This window comes from Sminthopsis crassicaudata, chromosome 3 (assembly GCF_048593235.1).
Source record: "Sminthopsis crassicaudata isolate SCR6 chromosome 3, ASM4859323v1, whole genome shotgun sequence".
Lineage (NCBI taxonomy): Eukaryota > Metazoa > Chordata > Mammalia > Dasyuromorphia > Dasyuridae > Sminthopsis > Sminthopsis crassicaudata.
In genome coordinates, this window is record NC_133619.1 from 100440858 (window position 1) to 100461524 (window position 20667).

The 20667-nt window shown below is 36.5% G+C and overlaps 1 protein-coding gene across 1 annotated transcript; it reads right to left on the bottom strand.

The window, feature by feature from the left end:
• Window positions 1-4465: 4465 nt before the first annotated feature.
• On the bottom strand, window positions 4466-8757 carry PCDH20 (protocadherin 20). The gene is made up of 2 exons (XM_074299218.1): window positions 8498-8757; window positions 4466-7395 (listed from the first exon to the last, which is right to left on the bottom strand). The coding sequence occupies exons 1-2, from the start codon at window positions 8648-8650 to the stop codon at window positions 4630-4632; spliced, it is 2919 nt and encodes a 972-aa protein (XP_074155319.1). The 5' UTR covers window positions 8651-8757; the 3' UTR covers window positions 4466-4629.
• Window positions 8758-20667: the final 11910 nt, after the last annotated feature.

Genomic DNA, 20667 nt, shown 5'->3' on the forward strand with positions numbered 1-20667 from the left:
AATGTTCATGTAGCAAACAGTCTCCAATTATAGAAATAACATTTTGCTAAAAATATCAGAAAAAAAATCCTTCCAGAACTACTTGAAGTATATCAATCTCTAATTGAAGTAATAGATTTGAAATTTGAAGGAACCAGCCTTATAGCTTCATTTTACAGCTGAGAACACTGAGATTCTGAAAACTTAAATGAGTTCTCTAAGATAACCTTGCTGTTAAGTGATAGAGATAGCATTTCAAGGAAGGTTCTCAGTCCAGAGGGCTAGAGTGTTGGGCCTGGAGCCAGGAAAATTTGAGTTCAAATCCAGTTTTGGAAACTTATTTATCACCTTGGGCAAATCACTTAACCCTGTTTGCCTCAGTTTCTTCATCTGTAGGATTTTGGAAAAGGAAATGAAAAAAACCATTATAGTATTTTTTTGCCAAGAAAATCCTAAGTGGCATTACAACAAGTCAGATACATTGAAATAACTAAGCAACAACAAAAGCCTTTGACTCCACATCTAATAACTCTACTTAAGCATTCAGCATTTATTGAGTGCTTACTATGTGGAGGGCACTGGGCTAAGACAAAAAAGGCAAAACTGAAACAATTTCTGAAGCTGGCTTTGTACTTTGTGTTATTTTGGGCAAGGCATTCAGGCACCTTTGATACCATATGTCAAATAAAGATTTTAGACAAAATAACCTTTGAGTTGTCTTTCATTTCTAATCCTTGGTTCCCGAAACCTAATTTAGCAGAAATGATTTTTATTTTATGCCAAATATAAAATAAATGCATTTTAGATATCCTATTTAAATAAGAATAATGAATTTGAAAGCATATTCTAGAATGCATTGAATGCCTTAATCAGACATGAATGAATGAACTGATTTTGTTTCAAATGATTCTATATCAAGTTATATATTATTTGCTTAGTTTTCCATCTGCATCTTGCACTCACTTATGGGAGGCTAGGAGATAGCCTACTAGCACTACTCACCCAAGGAAAGTATTGTGACAAAGGAGACTACAATTTTGCAGGAATATATGACAAGTGAAGTATTGAAGGATAATTTAGCTGATACTTTCACAATGCCCTGATCATAGTTGCATATCAGTTTTTATTCCTTCACAGATGGGTGGATTGAAAACAATGTTTAATTTTTATTTTTCCCTTTTTTGGTTCAAAGCCCCCAGTTAGGTTAAATGCAAGTTTGATCAGTGTTTACTGTACCTCCATGGTCATAGATAGGACATATGGAGTGGAAGACATCCATCATTTAATAGCAGCAGTTGTCATTATCTTTACCCCATGGAGCCTGTTGCCATACCTTTGCCCTGGGAGGAAACACCACTGTACTTGGGGAATTCTGTGAACTTCGGTTGCCTGTATAGGCAAAAATGGCTGAGAGTTTGGTTCTGTGTCTCCATCATTTAGACTGCTATCTTGCAGGGGGCAGCTCATTTTGCCAGTGACAGATTAGAACCCTAATCTCCAGAGGTAAGAAGACTATGTAATTGTCCTTCTTAGATTTGCCAATTGAAATGTTTTTCTTGTGCACAAATGAGCAGCTTGTTGACAGAGCTCCTTTTAATAAGATCGCCTCCCCTCCTATCTATAAAAGCATTTTAATAATGGAGCTTCATTTCTTATCAAAATTAAACCTCATGTATTCATAGACAGATGAGGAACAATCTATGTTGCCAGAATTTCCCAGCTCCTCAAATGCAGGGATCCTATAAAATTGTTAACAAGTCAAAATGCCAGAAATATATAAGACGAATATTTTCTGTATAATCTGGAAAATTCTTTGGAAGAACTTATTTATGGAAAGAATCAAATAACCTCAACTCTTTTTTCACATGTCTAATTAAAGGGAACTAAAAGACACAATCGTAGTTTATAATTTCCCATTTCCTATTAAGGTATGATTTTCTCTGTACTGTTAAGGGCATCTTTTTCTGGCAGTCCAAATATCACAGCAATCTCTTCTTCATTAAACTGGGCAAAGAGCACTCACTCGTTCTCAAACTGTTAAATGGATATTGGGATTTTTAATGAATGGAACATTTATTTTTGTGCCAGCTCAACTACCAACGTTGACATGATTAGCATGCATTTTGGCAACTGTTCTAGCACAAGGTGTTAGTAAAATGGGTCTTTTATGTATAAGCCTGATTTGCTTTTAGCATCCTTTGTTATACACATTTTTAGTGTTTTGATGTGGAACGTGATTTAAAAAAAAAACATATAAGCCAAATAAGCCATTCTAGAAAAAGAAAGAATAAAAAATATGACTATTTTAATTTTAAATATTTTATAGTCTATTTGATAATTTCTTTTTTCCCAAAAAAGAAAATAAAAACTATACATAATAACTCTTCAAATTAAATAAGTATTTTATGCTTTATATCAAAAGCTAAATTGTTGTATATTTGGGGACTTCAGGATTTAGAGTGTTGCTATTTGCATGTGAAACTACATTTTTCTTTTTTGTAAGTGAAGTGTGAGATAGTTAAAGAAATGTAGTTTGTTTTCCCTAGAACATTTATATATTTGAGTAAGAGGGACAAGGAAATAGTAAAAATTCTGTTTAATAAATGTTAAGTTGCCTATTTTCTGCAAGGTTTCCTCCCTTGGCTTGTACTTCTATTGAATTAGTTAGATTGGTAGGGAAACTTTCTCAGTTAGTTATTTCATCTACCCATATTCATAAATAGCTTTTACTTCACAGTATACATATCTCGAACTGGTTTTGGGTCAGAACATTAATATATTTATCATTTCACTTTGGGATAATGTGGCACTGAATTGAACAAAGATGCTAGCCGCCAGAGACTATTACAAGGCTGCTTTGTTACATTTTATTTTGTATAGAACTTTTTCCCCCTATGAAAGTGACTTGAATCTTTATGCTTCAATAATTTAATTTATATTAAATAAATGAACAGCAAAAAGAATGTTCAGAATTGCTGGTGCCATATTTTTCTTTTCAAATGTACATCATCTGCAAGATTTCTTTGTATATATAGCTCTTTTAGACCTATTTACACATCTTCATCTACATAAGGGTTGACTATTTTAAAATAAACTCTAATTTTTAATACGTTAACTTTTAAAACACCACTTTCCTAAGATTTAAATAAGACAGAATTAACAATACCTTCAGAGAGCAATTCAATGAATTTTATAGTTATAAGGGTAATCAAGAGGAAGAAGTTATGAAAATATATAGCTTTAATTTGCAGACATATAAACACTTTTGGTACAATCAGACATAAGATGCTAGAAAGTAAAATGACCCATTTTAACCTGTCACATTTTCCTTGTTTACACAGATATGTTTGCCATAACCCTCATATGAAAGATTTTTTTTTCTCAGCTTGTACAAGGTGAAAGGGATTCATCTATGATGAACCTGCTGCTTGCATTGCAAAGGATGTGGTAAAGAATAAATTATCCCAGAAATCTGCCACCAAGCTTAAAAGGCAGCTCTTGGACCCAATCCAAAGCCAAAGAACAAAAGCCAGAAATAGTAGCCAGTTAATCTAAACAACAACAACAACAACAACAACAACAACCACAAACAACAACAACAACAATAACAATAATAATAACTCTCCCATGTGAAATATCAATCTTGAACAGCTAGATTTCTATGTGAATTAACTTCTAAAATTACTAACATTTTTAAAGTGATTTCTATTTTTCCTATGACAGTTGAAATGGAGAAAGCATGTTATTTGTAACAAATGAAAAGCACAGCAGACAAGTAGAGGAAGCACAAAAAATGTTTTTCAACAACTATGGGACAACTAAGGATCAAACCATCCCTTTGCATCTGGCTATTTGGACATGGGCACAATTATTTCATTTACATTTTCTGCAAGAAAGGGTAAATGCATCCCACTCCCAAAATGGCAAGCAATATGGTAGAACAAATAGAAAGCTATCGGAGTTGAGAAGTGAAAAGAACACTATTCAGCAGTTCAGATTTTCATTACATGGCAATGTTTTCTATTCTTGTTGAAAAGAAATTGCACTTCTTGTTAATGCCTTCTCTATCATACTGTATATGTTATTTTTGTGAGGTAATAAACATTCCACTTTACTAGTGCATTTCTTCTCCTTTCATTAGCATACATATAAGTTGAACAAAATCTTCATTTATTTTAGATTTATGTATACTTTAGGTTCAAAACAACATATTTAAAATATACTTTTTATTATTTTCATATACAATACCTGTCATGTATAATATCTCAAAACATCTTCCTGCATAGGAGCAACTGATGCCCTCTGGTGGTTTAAATAACTTCTTATCCTTAAACTTCAACATCTTACCTTGCTCTTTTTTTTTTTTTTTTTTGTTCAATGACCTGGCTGATGTATGAAAGCTGCAAATGATGGAAAGCCGTTTATCAGCAATATGCTAAGTGTTAATACTAATTTTTCATTTAAAAAATGCTGTACACATTTCATAAGACCTGAATTTGAGTTTTATAAAATTTGTAAACATTTATTTACAATATAATATTTAATTTATAAATTATTTGTCCTTCACTGGAACTGCCAATCAGCACACCTATGATCATGTTTGTGGCCTGCACAAGGCCAAATATCTGTCTGAGTTTTCCCCTGGAAATATCAAATATTAGAAATCTCCATTGGTTTCCTCTCTATCATATGTAAGTCAAGCTTTCCTTTCAGTGGGATTTGTACTTCCAAATTGTCATTTTCCCGATGATGCTTTTTCCCCTTCCTTAGACATATATATATTCCCATCCCAGTGACTAATGTGATGGACCCCAAACTTATCACAGACAAGGCAACTAAAGTGGGCACACAGGATGCTGATTCCACTTTTCGGTGAGTAGGTTCTATTGAAATTTGTGGTTCTTTTTCCTCTATGCTGATCTCAGGTTCTTTTCGCAACAGACTCTCAATGTAGCTCTCATTGCTAACAGTGTCATTGACAAACAGATTTACCATTACAGTAGAATGGAGGGGCTCAGGATAACCATGGTCGCTCACTTTAACTAGTAAGCGGTAAAGCCCATAATCATTCTGCATCAATGTCTCTTCCAAAGTAATGTTACCAGTTTTGGGGTCTATCCTAAAGGATTCAGGCCTGGGACCTCTTCTTCCTATGATGCTATAAGCTATGACAGCATTCATACCAGTGTCTTTGTCAACAGCATAGACTTCTGTAACTGGTGAGCCAGGTAGAGTAGAAGGTAGAACTAATAGATAAGACATATTTGACTGAGGAAACAGGACAAGAGGAGGATTGTCATTGATGTCAAGAAGAAGAATTGTTATCTTTGCAGTAGAGGAGAGGGCAGGTTCACCCCCATCAACAGCTTCAACCCACAAAATATAGGAACTTTGTTGCTCCCTATCCAGGGAGACTTTTGCTCTCAACATGCCTTTCCCAGTGTCGATGACAAAAATATCACTTTGGTTCATCACCGAAAGGGCAACCCATCCATTTCGCCCTGCATCTGCATCTGTGACACTGATTACTCCAATTTCACCAAAACCTGGAAAATTTTCTGGCACAAAAAAACTGAAATCCTTGTTGATAAATCTAGGGCTATTGTCATTTTTATCCAACACAGTGATAGCAATTGTAGCTATTGATTCTCGAGGTGGTATCCCAGAGTCAACTGCTTTTACTGTGTACCTATACTTCTCTTTTTCTTCTCTGTCCAGCTGAGTGGACACAGTCAGAATCCCTGTAATCTTGTCTAACACAAAATATGATGGTGCATCAGGTCCGAGGAAGTAGGAAACTTGACCTCTCTCTCCACTGTCAGCATCTGTGGCGTGCAATTTTGTCAGAAAGGCATTTGGTGTATTATTTTCTTCAATAGATAGTTCTATCAATGGTTGAGTAAAAACAGGAGCATTGTCATTGTCATCTAGAATCTGTATTTTAATCACCTTTTTAACATGAAATCCCTCAGAGTTCCAGGCCACCACAGTTATCTCATAGAGCTGTTGTGTCTCATAGTCCAAAGATTTTGCAGTTTCTAACAAGTATTCATTACTGTATGGTTGATAGGGAGATAATCTGAATGGTCCATCTCCATCTAGGTAGCAATTCACCTTATATTTATCCTCTGGGTCCCTGATAGTAAAAAATGCAACTGGGGTGTTGATGGGTTCCAGCTCCTTTAAGTAAACAACTCCTTCAGCTTCATTAGCAATATAACGAGGAACTATCTCAGGTGGACGAAAAACCACTTTGATGATGGTCACCAGGACAGTGATTACAGCTGGAATACAGCCCGGCCCATTGGCAAGTACAGTGAGCTTGTGGAGTCGGAGAACATTGCCGCCAATCTTTCTGAAGAGTTTAATGACTCCAGTGATTTCATCCAGGTGGAATAAGTCTTTTGAAACCTGGGGAACCTTCTGGCTGTAGGTGTAGGTGATCTGAGCATTGGCACCTAAGTCTCTATCCACAGCCTGGACAACTGCCACAGGAGTGCCCACTGTAGCATTTCCATACACAGTCACATTGATCTGTGAGTCTGTAAAAAGGGGACAGTTATCATTAATATCACTGATGCCAATTGTGAGAGTGGCACTCCCCATGAGAGGTGGAGAGCCACCGTCTTCTGCTATGATGATGGTTACATACTGGTCTTGAGTCTCCCTGTCTAATGCCCCCATGACAATCAGGTAGGGGGTGCGCTCTCCATTCTCATTCTCCTCAACATCCAACGTAAAGACACCGTGATAGTCCAATAGGCGATAGGTCTGAACTCCATTAATGCCCACATCTGGGTCCATGGCTGGATGTTCAATGGCCAGTCGTGTATTGACGGGTGCATTTTCAGGAACTGAGACAGAGATTTGGGAAACAGGGAACTGAGGAGCATTGTCATTGATGTCCCGGATGGCAATTTTCACTTTCACAAATCTGAAGTACTCCTGAGGCAGAACCAGCACGTCCAGGAGCAAGACACAAGATTCTGAGGAAGTTGAGGAGGAGATGGAGATGCCATTTCTCCCTCCTCCTCCTCCTGCCCCTCCTCCGCCTCCTTCAAGACACAGTGCCTCCCGGTCGATCTCCTGAGCAGAAGTGTGCAACTCCCCCGAACGGTTGTCCAGGGTCACATACTGACCAGCCAGCCCTTGGGACGCCAAGCTGAAGGAAAGAGGAGGATCCCATTCCTCTCCGCGGTGCTGGTGCTGGTGCAACTGCTGGTCCTCCTCACTCCCTGGTGCCACGGCTGCTTCTGCTGATGCTGCCTGGGGGACCAGCTGCAGGTCCTCAGCAAGGCTTCCGATGAGCACTCCCGCCGGTAGCCCTTCGTTCAGGCTGTAGAAGAGCTCCGTAGCTCGACTGTAACTTGCGAAGCAGTTAAAAGGTCCCACGAAGAGGAAAAACAGTAACAGATGCTGGAGGCGAAGAGGAATAGAGAAGACGACACAGGAGCACATAGAGAAAAGCATATCGGAGTTAGAGACAAGGGGTTATAGAACTCAGTGTGCATGTAGCTCTTTACTCTCACCTGACCACTCTCCTGCCCAAAACTCAGCCAAGATGATTCGGGCACACAGAGCATCATGCTCAGGCTGGTGAAGAGGGGGGCTTGCTTTATAGGATGGTCAAAGACTGAGTTGGTGTTTATAACTACACTCCCTTGCTTATCTAGTTTCGTCAGCGCAATCCTTTATTCTCTAAATAATCTAGCAAACACCCAGTGCTGTCAAGTGTCCATTGCAACACACATACACACACACACACACACACACACACACACACTCGACTGAATGTTTCACTCATATGTAACAAGGCAGCACCAAAAGCAAAGGAAGGATGGGGGCTGGGAAGAGAAAAGGAAGGTTTGAGAAAGGATCCAGGATTTTTTTTTTTCTCTTCTTCCCCATTTAAATCCCCATGCCTCCGGTGCCCCAAATAACATGCTGTGCCATGAAGCATACAAATCCCTTAAAGCACGAAGGATGAGAGATTCTCGTTTCCAACACGCAACTCAGATCTAGTTGAAAAGAGGATAGCTCTCCCCACCCTCTCACAAACCCTCTCTAATCCTCCTACCCTGGGGGACGAAACTAAACACAGGAAAAAAAAAAATGATTATGCAAAATAATTTGTCATTTGCAGTTGACTAGAAGCAGTTCCACTGTTGCACGTGCGGAAGCAGGCTTTAAACCCCAAATTCTAAAAAGGAATTAAGGACTGCACCCATTCCCTTTTATGACTTAATCGTGCAACATTTTTGCTTCCAAAATTACCCTTCATACTCCAATACAATCCCAATACGTTCTCGTTCCCCTTAATCCCAGCCCATGGCTTTCGTTTTGGGCTAAAGACATTCTCCCAAACTCTTTCTCCCCTTACTCCTCTCCCCAATCGCTCCCATGAAGTTTGGTTCAAGGTAGAAGGCGCAAAAAAGCAAAGCTTTGGGGGCCCGCAACTGCCCGTGTAAAATCCCTGCAAGTTGCGCAGGTGCTGAGATTTCTGAGCCCTCTCACTTACCGGCAGGTTTGTTCGACTGGTGCTGTTCCTGGGACTGTAGAGATGCCCCATATCCAGAGGCTGTTGCCTGTTCCGCGGCAGCCAGCTGACTCCTAGGGTTCTTGAGCGCCTCTCATTCCCTGGGCAGTTCATTCCCAATGAAACTGCAGTCATTTAGCTACTGATGTGAGAGCAGCAGAAGACACTCCCTCTCCGTTCATGCAAATCACTGAGAGAACTTCAGCCAATAGTCACAGGCACATCAATTAACAAAAGGCTGAAATGGGGGAGAAATGAAAGACCAGGGCATAGGGAGGACGCTGGCATTGTTCCACTCTCTGCCCTCTGACCCAAGAACCTAATGGTCCCCTGCCTGCAGGAGCCTGAAGAGGACAACTTGCAGCAGAGACTGCAGCGCTGCTTAGCCGGCAATCACATGGAGCACAATCCTTCTCCTACCTCGTTCCCAGCACCGGTTAAGGAACACTCCACGGTGTGCGGGGAGGGGGGAGAATCACAGGGAGGTGACGCCACAGCAAACGTTTCACATCAAAGACTCATTTGCAGTAACTTTCCTTTTTTTTTTTTTTTTTTTTTTTTTGAGAGAGAGAGAGAGAGAGAGAGAGAGAGAGAGAGAGAGAGAGAGAGAGAGAGAGAGAGAGAGAGAGAGAGAGAGAGAGAGAGAGTTGTTGTTGTTGTTGTTGTTGTTGTTTTTTCCCCATCCTCATCATACCTTATGCCTTAAGAACCAGGAGACTACTTGTTGCTTTGCTGTTAATACTACAGGGGCAAAGCAATACTTTCTAAAGGTTTGGATGCTTCTTCAAAGGTGAGGGATTTCTTTGCTTTCAGGTCTGAAAGAGGTACAGGAGACTATTACATCAACCTCATTTTACAAATAAAGAAACTGAGGATCAAAAGGGTTAAGTAATTTCCCCAGTCTCATTCAAATAATTCTTATAACTCACATGTCCGTGCTACTTTAAAATTTTTCCGATATTTTGTACTGGCTGTTGAAATTGACTGGTCCTTTTTTTAGAGTAGTAGGAGTCAGCACAAGAATTCAAACTCAGATCAGATCATCAAACTTCTGTTTCTTCTTTACACTGTGCTATTTTAGTGTGCTTCCAACAATTGATCCCTTCTTCCCTAAGAGCTTTTTTTCTCTTAATGTAATGACCCTGTTAGTTATTGCTTTAGTTAATGTGAGTTCACAGAAAGCTTTGAGGACAGAGTAAGGAATGAAGTAGAAAGTAACCTTGCAACAAAAGGTATCAGTTAATAGCACTTAATATTATTATTTTTTTCCTACAACAAATAGATGTGTTTTAACCTTCTATTCCTGTGAAGTTAAGTACAAAAGAAAAGTCACTGTATGAAGTACTCCTGATTGTATGTATATGAGTATATGTGAGTGTGTTAGGAGGGAGGGTAGATCTTAGAGTAGGAAACTGTCTCCCAAAGATAGTTTTACATCATAAGTATTTCCCTTTTTCATTGGCCCACTAGATTATCTGTCAACTGCACTGAAAATGAAACTTCCTCATTGAGGGACCAGGCACAATTTAATTACTCCCCAAGGTTAGAACCTTATTACTTAGTGATCATAGGTAAAGACAGTTTTTTATTGGTAATACTTCTTTTGGATAATTTTCCATTTTCTTCTTTGTCCTTTTGCATATTCACTCAAGTAATTATTTGTTTCCAACTTCCTAATCCTTCTTTTTCATTTCTATATTCCCAATAGCTAAATAAAAATTAAATTTCAAATATTTGAATAAAATTATGTGATACTATGGATAGAACACTGATTTGAGTCAATTAATGAATCAATCAACAAATATTTAAGTGTTTTTTGCATGCTAGACAATGCTAAGGACTGATCTTGAAAAGACAAAAGTCAAATTGTCCCTTTCTCGGTAACTACTTGATTTCTAAGGAGCCAGCTAAATACACAAGCATATACACACAAATATATGAGCAAAGATTTAATACAAGGTCATTTTTGCAAGGGAAATTAGATGTTTCAGATAGAAAGTCATTGTTGAGCTGAATCTTGAAAGAAATCAAGAATTCCAGATTGAGATGTTATCTGGGCATGGAAGCCCATTAAAAGTTAATGAGATTGTAGAAAAAGTATCTTATGTGAAGTAGAGACAATATGGTTGGACTATGAGGAGGATTGTAATGTGTAAGATGACCAAAATAAAAAAGACCCAAATCAGAAGACCTGGTTTCAAATCTTGCCTTTGTGACATTTATTATTTGTCTTACCATGACCAGATCAAGTAACTCTTTTAGACTCTAGTTTTCTCACCTGTAAAATCTACATGTGTGGACTATATGACTTGTGAAGTTCTTTCCATTATAAATCAGTGATTCTATGAATTCATTATTTCACTAAGTTGCATATGGTATGGGCCATCTCATTTATTCTGAAACAATTCCTTAAATATAGATTTGAAAAAATATTGTTTGTCTGAAAAGTAAATATCCCCATGTTTTTTAAGCTATTATAGAGAGAAGGAACAGCAGGAAGGTTTAAATCACAAATCCACATCTACCTGAAAAATAAGTCTATATAAACTCCACCCCCCCAAAAAAAATCCCAAAGTCTCAAGATAAAATGCAGGCAAAAAGCTAGCTTCCCATTCCTGCTTGCTCAGCTGCTCATTCCTGTCTTATTGAAGAACTCTTACCATAATTGGTAAATATTTACTTTGGAGTTTTGAGCTGAAATATATCTCACTCCTCTACCATACTTATTTTTTTTCTAAAGTGGGTATAATATTTTCAGCCAATACTCTAAGCTTATAGAAGTCTCCGGCACTTGGCCAAAATTAGACAATCACTTAGTGGTGTGAGTATGAGCAGACTAGACTGGGAATCTCAATTTATTCCAAACCCATCCGGATGCAGCAGCAGCAGGCTGTATTTTCACATGAAGCTCTTTACACTGTCCAATGGCTTCAGATCATTCATTTTTCCTTTGGGTGAGAAGATAGTGGTCTCTTTCTTTGATTTGCCTTTGTTTATGGGAGTAATAGAGAGGAGCTGCATTTAATGAAGACAAAATCTATTTGCTGTGATGTCACTGTGATATTTCTCACAACAGATTTTGATTTTCCCTGTTTCCCTGTCTAGTCCAGCTTTCCTTTTTCCTATTTTGTGGCTGATGCTTCTGGCACAGATGTACATTTTTATAGCTGCTTTTTTCAAGTACAATCTATTGCTCCTCTGGCCATCATTCTACCAGCTGCTCCCTCCAGAGAAGGAGGCTAATGTTTTTGCTTCACTTAGAGAGTTAAGTTGGCAGACGATTACACATGCAGGCTCAGCCACTGTTTTGACTGAAGTCTTTCTACAAGGCATCCTGAAGTGCAGCAAAGGCATGCCCTGTCCATCAAAGCATGAGAATTAAACACATGTAAACAATATTTCAAAATGCTAGAAATCTACTCTGTTTTAAGTCTCCATGGTGACTCTAAGGGCTCTGTACAGAAATCCATCATCTGTGCCCAGTAGGCCTTGGCACAGTTTTGGGGAACACCTTATGTGTCAAACTCCAAACTGTTAATTGAGGTACTTGTTATTTTTTCATCATCCATTTACAAACTAAGCAGGATTTCATATAGGCTTCAAACTCTAATTGGTCCGAAAAGGGACCAAAATAGCCCCTCTTTCTTCTCATGTGTCTTAATTCTGGGCATTGTGAAAATGTTCCAGCATTGCTTCACCTCCTGACTCCAGTCCTGTGACCTCCCATCTGGTATCGCATATTACTTTCTAAAGACAATTTGGAGAGCTTGTATGCTATTAGTCCCTTGAAAATAATACTTGTGAACTTCTCAGATGTCTCAATTGCTCTGGGCCTGCTTCCCAGGTGTTTTGTAAAAATTGATCTAGAAGAATAATTAGCTTTTATGCCTTCCAAGCTTGATTTTCTTCAGATGAGGACAGCAGTATGATCTAATAAATAGAGCCCTGATCTGGGTGTAATGGGACTTGATTCCTATTCCCAGTACTATTGTTAAATTTGCTTTGTGCCTTTAGGCATATTACTATAGTTCTATATTTCAATTTCCCCAAAAGTAGAAAAGAAAAAAAATTGCATGCTAATTACATATAGAAATTCAATGTCTATTTATTTATTCATTTTAACCATTCATTCTTTTATTCATCTATTTATTTGCTTTTTATTTATTTATTCAGTATAGACTACATTTCATATTCCATGGGGAACTTTTTTGACTTATATGGAACAATTTTTTTGTAGTTCACAATCTGAGTGATTTGCCAAGATTACTAAGAGATAATAATAAAATAATAATAATAATAAGGCGATTATGATTATACTGTTAGTAGGTATCACAAATTAGTAGATATCACAAATCTGTATCCTTTATGTAATAGTATATAGAAACCTCACAAACATAAGTAATTGGCAAAAGTGTATTTGAATTACTTAGTTTTTCATATACATATTATTTTATGAGGATTCTCTGAGTAAGATAGCAAAAATATCATGATCCAGATTTTACAGATAAGAAAATAGAGGCTTGTCTATAGGAAAAAAAAGCTAGTAATTAATATAGTTAGTTCAATCTCAGGCTTTCTGAGTGCAAATTCCTTGAACTTTCCACTATATCATGCTCCTTGTTAGCACAATTCCTGAAACAGAATTAGCAGTTAATAAATGTTTTTGTCTACTTTCTTCTTCTACACACACACACACACACACACACACACACACACACACACACACACTCATTGAATATGTCTTTCATATAAGGTTATTAATCTTTATGAATTTGTGAAGATGATCATTGATTTCATAAAGCAGCATAATGTTTCTAATTTTATTATATTTATAAAATTTTGGGTTAAGATTCACCAATTTTTGGTAAATGATTTACTGTAAATTGTGAATAATCTCAGCACCATTTAAAGTTTTCATTTTTGAATATGTTAAGATCTATCAAGTTACTTTTACTCATTTATAGATGCAATCTTGTTACTAAATGCATGTTTTACATGATATACTTATTTTATTTATTTTAAAGCTATTTTGAGATTTGCATAATTTTAGCAAAGACATTTTCTATTGATTTTGAGGGATACCTCAGTCTGACATTACAGTTTTACCTTCCTTTGCAAAGGTCTACTTAATTTTTCTATATATGTGTCACTACCTTTTTTTCAAACCACCCATCTTTTCCAGATTTGGATTAATTTATATTAACCTAACCATTTTTGAAATTTTGACCTTTTATTGTTAATAGTATCTGTGTTGGGATTAAATTTATTTTGTTGACTTTACTTTCCTACCTTCACAGTCCTAAGCATGGTCAAGTCAGTCACTTAAAAATATGCTCACTCCTCTACCCTTTAATCCTTTGTTCCCTGATATTTTTACTTTCTTATGCCCAGGCCAAAATTACCACTATTTTTGCTTTTCTAGTTCTAATCCTGAACTGTGGGTCTGTGCTAGAGGAAGCTATCATTATAATTTTGGCTTGGCAATCTTTTTAAAACTTGAATTGATTCTCTATCTCATTCCTTACAAGAATTGTTTCTAACTTCCTCCTTTCTTGACTCAAATTTGCCATGCCACTCTTAGTTCTTCTCTTTTAGCTAGTGGTTAACCTCACTCAATATTTCAATGAGAAGATTAAGGCAATTCATTGTGAACTTTCTAAACTTTTTTGGGATCTCAAAAATAGTATCTTTACAGCCTACCCTCTAGACCTTAAAGTATGCCCAAGATCTCTGGACCTTCCAATTTTGCTTCATCTAAAATCTCCTATCTGTTCTCTCTCCCTATTCTAATGTAAATTTTATAGCAGGTATTGTCTTCATTTTTGATTGCTATTCCTAGTCACTTGAATAGGGTTTTGTACATAGGAAGTACACAAATACTTTTTTCTTTGACCATTTTCTTTCTTTGTCTCATTTTTAATAGATCCCTCTTTAATTATCATTTTTATCTGTTTACAAAGTTGTCTAGGTATATCTTATCCCATTTTTTTTCCTGAGGCAATTGAGGTGAAGTGACTTGCCCAGGGTCACAAAGCTATAAAGTGTTAAGTGTCTGAGGTTACATTTGAGCTCAGGTCCTCTTGACTTAAGGGCTAGTGCTCTATCCACTGCACCACTTTACTGTCCCTCCCCCTCTCTCCCCTCCCTCCCCCGCCTTATCCTTAAAGATAAAAAAGGCAAATATATTTTCTATCAACTCAATGGATAGATTCATGATCCATCTATCAACCTAGCTGTCTGTTCTCCAATTCACTGCTATTTCTACAAACTATATTTTCCTCAATTTTCTCTAGTCACAAGTAGTGAAAAGGAAGACGTTCCTTTCTAAATTCAAACTTCCTTCTTTTGCTTGCAACCTCATTGCCAGGTGTTCCCTCTGGAAAGTTGCCCCATTGATCATTTTTTTTTCCTCTTATTTGAAAAATCTCTTCTTATCTTGTTCTACAAAGAGGATCAGATTTAATCTTTAAATACAAACTAAAACTAAAAAAACCAAAAAACTAAAAACTAAAAACAACCTAAGCACTTGACACTTTCATCCTCTTAATGTACTATCCCTTCTCCTCTCAGCCAAAAAAAAAGTCCAAAAGGCATAAACACACATTAATTACTTCCATTTTCTCATTCTCATGCATTTCTCAAACTTTGAAATCATGCCTCAGGATGATACTGCTCACTTTTTCAATATTTCAAATGACAACTATTTATGAGGGACCTGTACTGCACTAATTCCTGGGTTACCAGAACAAGAGCAAAACAGTCCTTTGCTCTCAAGGAAATGACATTCAAATGGGGAAGAAAGTGTGTGGACAAATAAGTATATGCATACTCTATTCAAAATGAATGCAAGGTAAAAGTTTTGGGAAAGAGTCAACTATCAGTTGGAGGATCAAACAAATGCAGCATATATAGTAAATGCTTGAGCTGACTCTTGAAAGAAACTCTAAGAGATTAAGATGAGGAAAAGGAATGTTTCAGACATCATAGGGAAGCCAATCTCAAAAGTCATAAATGACTTTTATGTTATTTTTTGAGGCATTTGGGGTTAAGTGATTAGCTCAGGTCACACACAGCTAGTAAATTTTAAGTGTCTAAGATCAAATTTGAACTCAGGTCCTCTTGACTTCATAGCTGGTAATCTCTCACTGTGCTATCTAGCTGCCCCTGAATAATTTCTTAATGGTTAAATCTGATACCTTTTATTTAGTAGTTCTCATCTCATTTACTTCTTAGCATCTGTAGCCCTCTTCTGCTTTATGTTGGGCTCCCTTGGCTTTTGTCACATTGATCTCTCCTGATTCTCCTCTTTTGTGTCTGATAACTTCCTCTCAGTTTTTTTTTTTTCCTATTCATTAATCTTCCTCTTCTTTCTTCCTCAATTTAGATAATCTCCAAGGTATTTCTTTCCAGATACTCTCATTTAACAATCATTTTAATTCTTATGTTTTAAATTATCAATAGTATGCAAATAATCCCTTCTTCATCTCTTTTCTAGCATTATCTGGTCCTTTCTTTAAACTCTTTGTCCTGAATTTTTAATTGCCTAATGGATAGTTCCAAGTGGATATTAATAGTTTCAACATGTCCAAATCTGAATCCATTATCTTTTTCCCAATCTGTCTCTTTCTCAAACTCCCTAAATCTGTTCGTATTCCTTCTTCAGCCACCAAAGCTTATTTCTTTTTTTTTTTTTTTTATTATATATATATATATATATATATATTTTATAATATTATCCCTTGTATTCATTTTTCCAATTTACCCCCCCTCCCTCTATTCCCTCCCCCCGACGACAGGCAATACCATACATTTTACATGTGTTACAATATAGTCTAGGTACAATACATGTGTGCGAATATCACTTTCTTGTTGCACAATAAACATTAGAATCCGAAGGTACATGCAACCTGGGCAGACAGATATTAGTGCTAACAATTTTCATTCCCCTCCCAGTGTTTCTTCTCTGGGTGCAGCTACCTCTGTCCATCATTGATCAACTGGAGGTGAGTTGGATCTTCTTTATGTTGAAGATTTCCACTTCCATCAGAATACATCCTCATACAGCATTGTTGTTGAAGTGTACAGTGATCTTCTGGTTCTGCTCATTTCACTCAGCATCAGTTGATTTAAGTCTCTCCAGGCCTCTCTATATTCCTCCTGCTGGTCATTTCTTACCGAGCAATAATATTCCATAACCTTCATATACCACAATTTACCCAACCATTCTCCAACTGATGGACATCCATTCATCCTCCAGTTTCTAGCTACAACAAAAAGAGCTGCCACAAACATTTTGGCACATATATGTCTCTTTCCGCTCTTTAGTATTTCTTTGGGATATAATCCCAGTAGTAGCGCTGCTGGGTCAAAGGGTATGCACAGTTTGATAACTTTTTGGGCATAATTCCAGATTGCTCTCCAGAATGGCTGGATTCTTTCACAACTCCACCAGCAATGTATTAGTGTCCCAGTTTTCCCACATCCCCTCCAACATTTGTCATTATTTGTTCCTGTCATCTTAGCCAATCTGACAGGTGTGTAGTGGTATCTCAGAGTGGTCTTAATTTGCATTTCTCTGATCAGTAGTGATTTGGAACACTCTTTCATGTGAGTGGATATAGTTTCAATTTCTTCCTCTGAGAATTGTCTGTTCATATCCTTTGACCATTTATCAATTGGAGAATGGTTCGGTTTCTTATAAATTTGGGTCAGTTCTCTATATATTTTGGAAATGAGACCTTTGTCAGAACCTTTGTTTTTAAAAATATTTTCCCAATTTGTTACTTCCCTTCTAATCTTGTTTGCATTAGTATTATTTGTACAGAAACTTTTTAGTTTGATGTAATCAAAATCTTCTATTTTGTGATCAATAATGATCTCTAGTTCTCCTCTGGTCATAAATTCCTTCCTCCTCCACAAGTCTGAGAGGTAGATTATCCTCTGTTCCTCTAATCTATTTATTATCTCCCTCTTTATGCCTAAATCATGGACCCATTTTGATCTTATCTTGGTATATGGTGTTAAGTGTGGATCCATATCTAATTTCTGCCATACTAATTTCCAGTTTTCCCAACAGTTTTTTCCGAATAATGAATTTTTATCCCTAATGTTGGAATCTTTGGGTTTGTCAAAGATTAGATTGCTATAGATGTATCCTTTTTTGTCCTTTGTATCTAATCTGTTCCACTGATCTACCGGTCTATTTCGTAGCCAATACCAAATGGTTTTGGTGACTGCTGCTATATAATATAGCTTTAGATCAGGTACACTTAGACCACCTTCCTCTGAGTTTTTTTTCATTAGTTCCCTTGCAATTCTTGACCTTTTATTCTTCCATATGAATTTTGTTGTTATTTTTTCTAGGTCATTAAAATAGTTTCTTGGGAGTCTGATTGGTATAGCACTAAATAAATAGATTAGTTTGGGGAGTATTGTCATCTTTATTATATTCGCTCGGCCTATCCAAGAGCACTGAATGTCTTTCCAATTATTTAAATCTGATTTTATTTTTGTGGCAAGTGTTTTGTAATTTTTCTCATATAATTCCTGACTTTTCTTTGGTAGATGGATTCCCAAATATTTTATACTCTCAACATTTGTTTGGAATGGAATTTCTCTTTGTATCTCTTGCTGTTGCATTTTGTTAGTGATATATAAAAATGCCGAGGATTTATGTGGATTTATTTTGTATCCTGCCACTTTGCTGAAATTTTGAATTATTTCTAGTAGCTTTTTAGCAGAGTCTTTGGGGTTCTCTAAGTATACCATCATGTCATCTGCAAAAAGTGATAGTTTGATTTCCTCATTTCCTACTCTAATTCCTTGAATCTCTTTCTTGGCTCTTATTGCCGAGGCTAGCGTTTCTAGTACTATATTGAATAGTAATGGTGATAGTGGGCAACCTTGTTTCACTCCTGATCTTACTGGGAAAGGTTGCAGTTTATTTCTATTGCATATTATGCTTACTGACGGTCTTAAATATATACTCCTGATTATTCTAAGGAATAATCCATTTATTCCTATACTCTCAAGAGTTTTTAGTAGGAATGGATGTTGGATTTTGTCAAATGCTTTTTCTGCATCTATTGAGATGATCATATGGTTCTTATTAATTTGATTATTAATATGGTCAATTATATTAATAGTTTTCCTAATATTAAACCAGCCCTGCATTCCTGGAATAAATCCTACTTGATCATAGTGTATTATCTTGGAGATGATTTTCTGAAGTCTTTTTGCTAATATCTTATTTAAGATTTTAGCATCAATATTCATTAAGGAGATTGGTCTATAATTTTCTTTCTCAGTTTTCGATCTACCTGGTTTAGGTATCAGTACCATGTCTGTGTCATAAAAGGAGTTTGGTAGGACTCCTTCATCCCCTATTTTTTCAAATAATTTATATAACATTGGGGCTAATTGTTCTTTAAATGTTTGGTAGAATTCACATGTGAATCCATCTGGCCCTGGGGATTTTTTCCTGGGGAGTTGATTAATAGCTTGTTCTATTTCTTTTTCTGAAATGGGACTATTTAAGCAATTTATCTCCTCCTCTGTTAATCTAGGGAGCCTATATTTTTGGAGAAAGTCATCCATTTCACTTAAGTTATCAAATTTATTGGCATAAAGTTGGGCAAAGTAACTCCTTATTATTTCTCTAATTTCCTCTTCATTGGTGGAAAGATCCCCCTTTTCATTTGTAAGACTATCAATTTGATTTTCCTCTTTCTTTTTTTTGATCAAATTTACCAAAGGTTTATCTATTTTATTGGCTTTTTCATAAAACCAACTCTTGGTTTTATTTATTAATTCAATAGTTTTTTTACTTTCAATTTTATTGATTTCTCCTTTTAATTTTTGTATTTCGAGTTTAATTTTTGGTTGGGGGTTTATAATTTGGTCTTTTTCTAGCCTTTTAAGTTGTAAGCCCAATTCGTTAATCTTCTCTTTCTCAATTTTCTTCAAATAAGCCTCTAAAGATATAAAATTTCCCCTTATTACTGCTTTAGCTGCATCCCAAAGATTTTGATATGATGTCTCATCATTATCATTATCTTGGGTGAAATTGTTAATTGTTTCTATAATTTGCTCTTTCACCCAGTCATTCTTTAAGATGAGATTATTCAGTTTCCAATTACTTTTTGGTCTATTTACCCCTAACTTTTTACTGAATGTAGCTTTTATTGCATTGTGATCTGAGAAGAAGGCATTTATTATTTCTGCCTTCCTACATTTAATTTTGAGATCTTTATGTCCTAATATATGGTCAATTTTTGTATAGGATCCATGAACTGCTGAGAAGAAAGTATATTCCTTCCTATTGCCATTCAGTTTTCTCCAAAGGTCTATCATACCTAGTTTTTCTAATGTTCTATTTACTTTTTTAATTTCTTTCTTGTTTGTTTTGTGGTTTGATTTGTCTAAATCTGAGAGTGCAAGGTTGAGATCTCCCACTATTATAGTTTTACTGTCTATTTCTTCTTGCAGTTCTCTTAACTTTTCCTTTAGAAAGTTAGATGCTATACCACTTGGTGCATATATGTTTAGTATTGATATGGCTTCATTATTTATGCTACCTTTCAGCAGGATATAGTTTCCTTCCTTATCTTTTTTAACGAGATCTACTTCTGCTTTTGCTTGATCTGAGATAAGGATAGCTACCCCTGCTTTTTTGGCTTTACCTGAAGCATAATAAGCTCTGTTCCAACCTTTTACCTTTACTCTGTATGTATCTCCCTGCTTTAAGTGTGTTTCCTGTAGACAACATATTGTAGGGTTCTGCTTTTTGATCCAATCTGCTATCCGTCTCCGTTTGATGGGATCGTTCATCCCATTTACATTTACAGTTAAAATTACTAATTCTGTATTTCCTGCCATCGTATTATCCCCAGATTATACTTTTTTCCCTTGACCCCCCTGATCCCCCTCCCCGATATTTAATTTACAGACCCCCCTTGTGACGCGCAACCCTCCCTCTTTTTTTTTTTTTTTTTAGGATCCCTCCCCCCTCCCTCCAAGTCCCTTCACTTATTCTCCTTTTCCTTTCCCCTTTTCCTCTCCCCCCTTTTAATGAGGTGAGAGAAAATTCTCTGAAAAACAAATATGTTAATTATTTACTCTTTGAGCCTCTTCTGATGAGAGTAAGATTCACA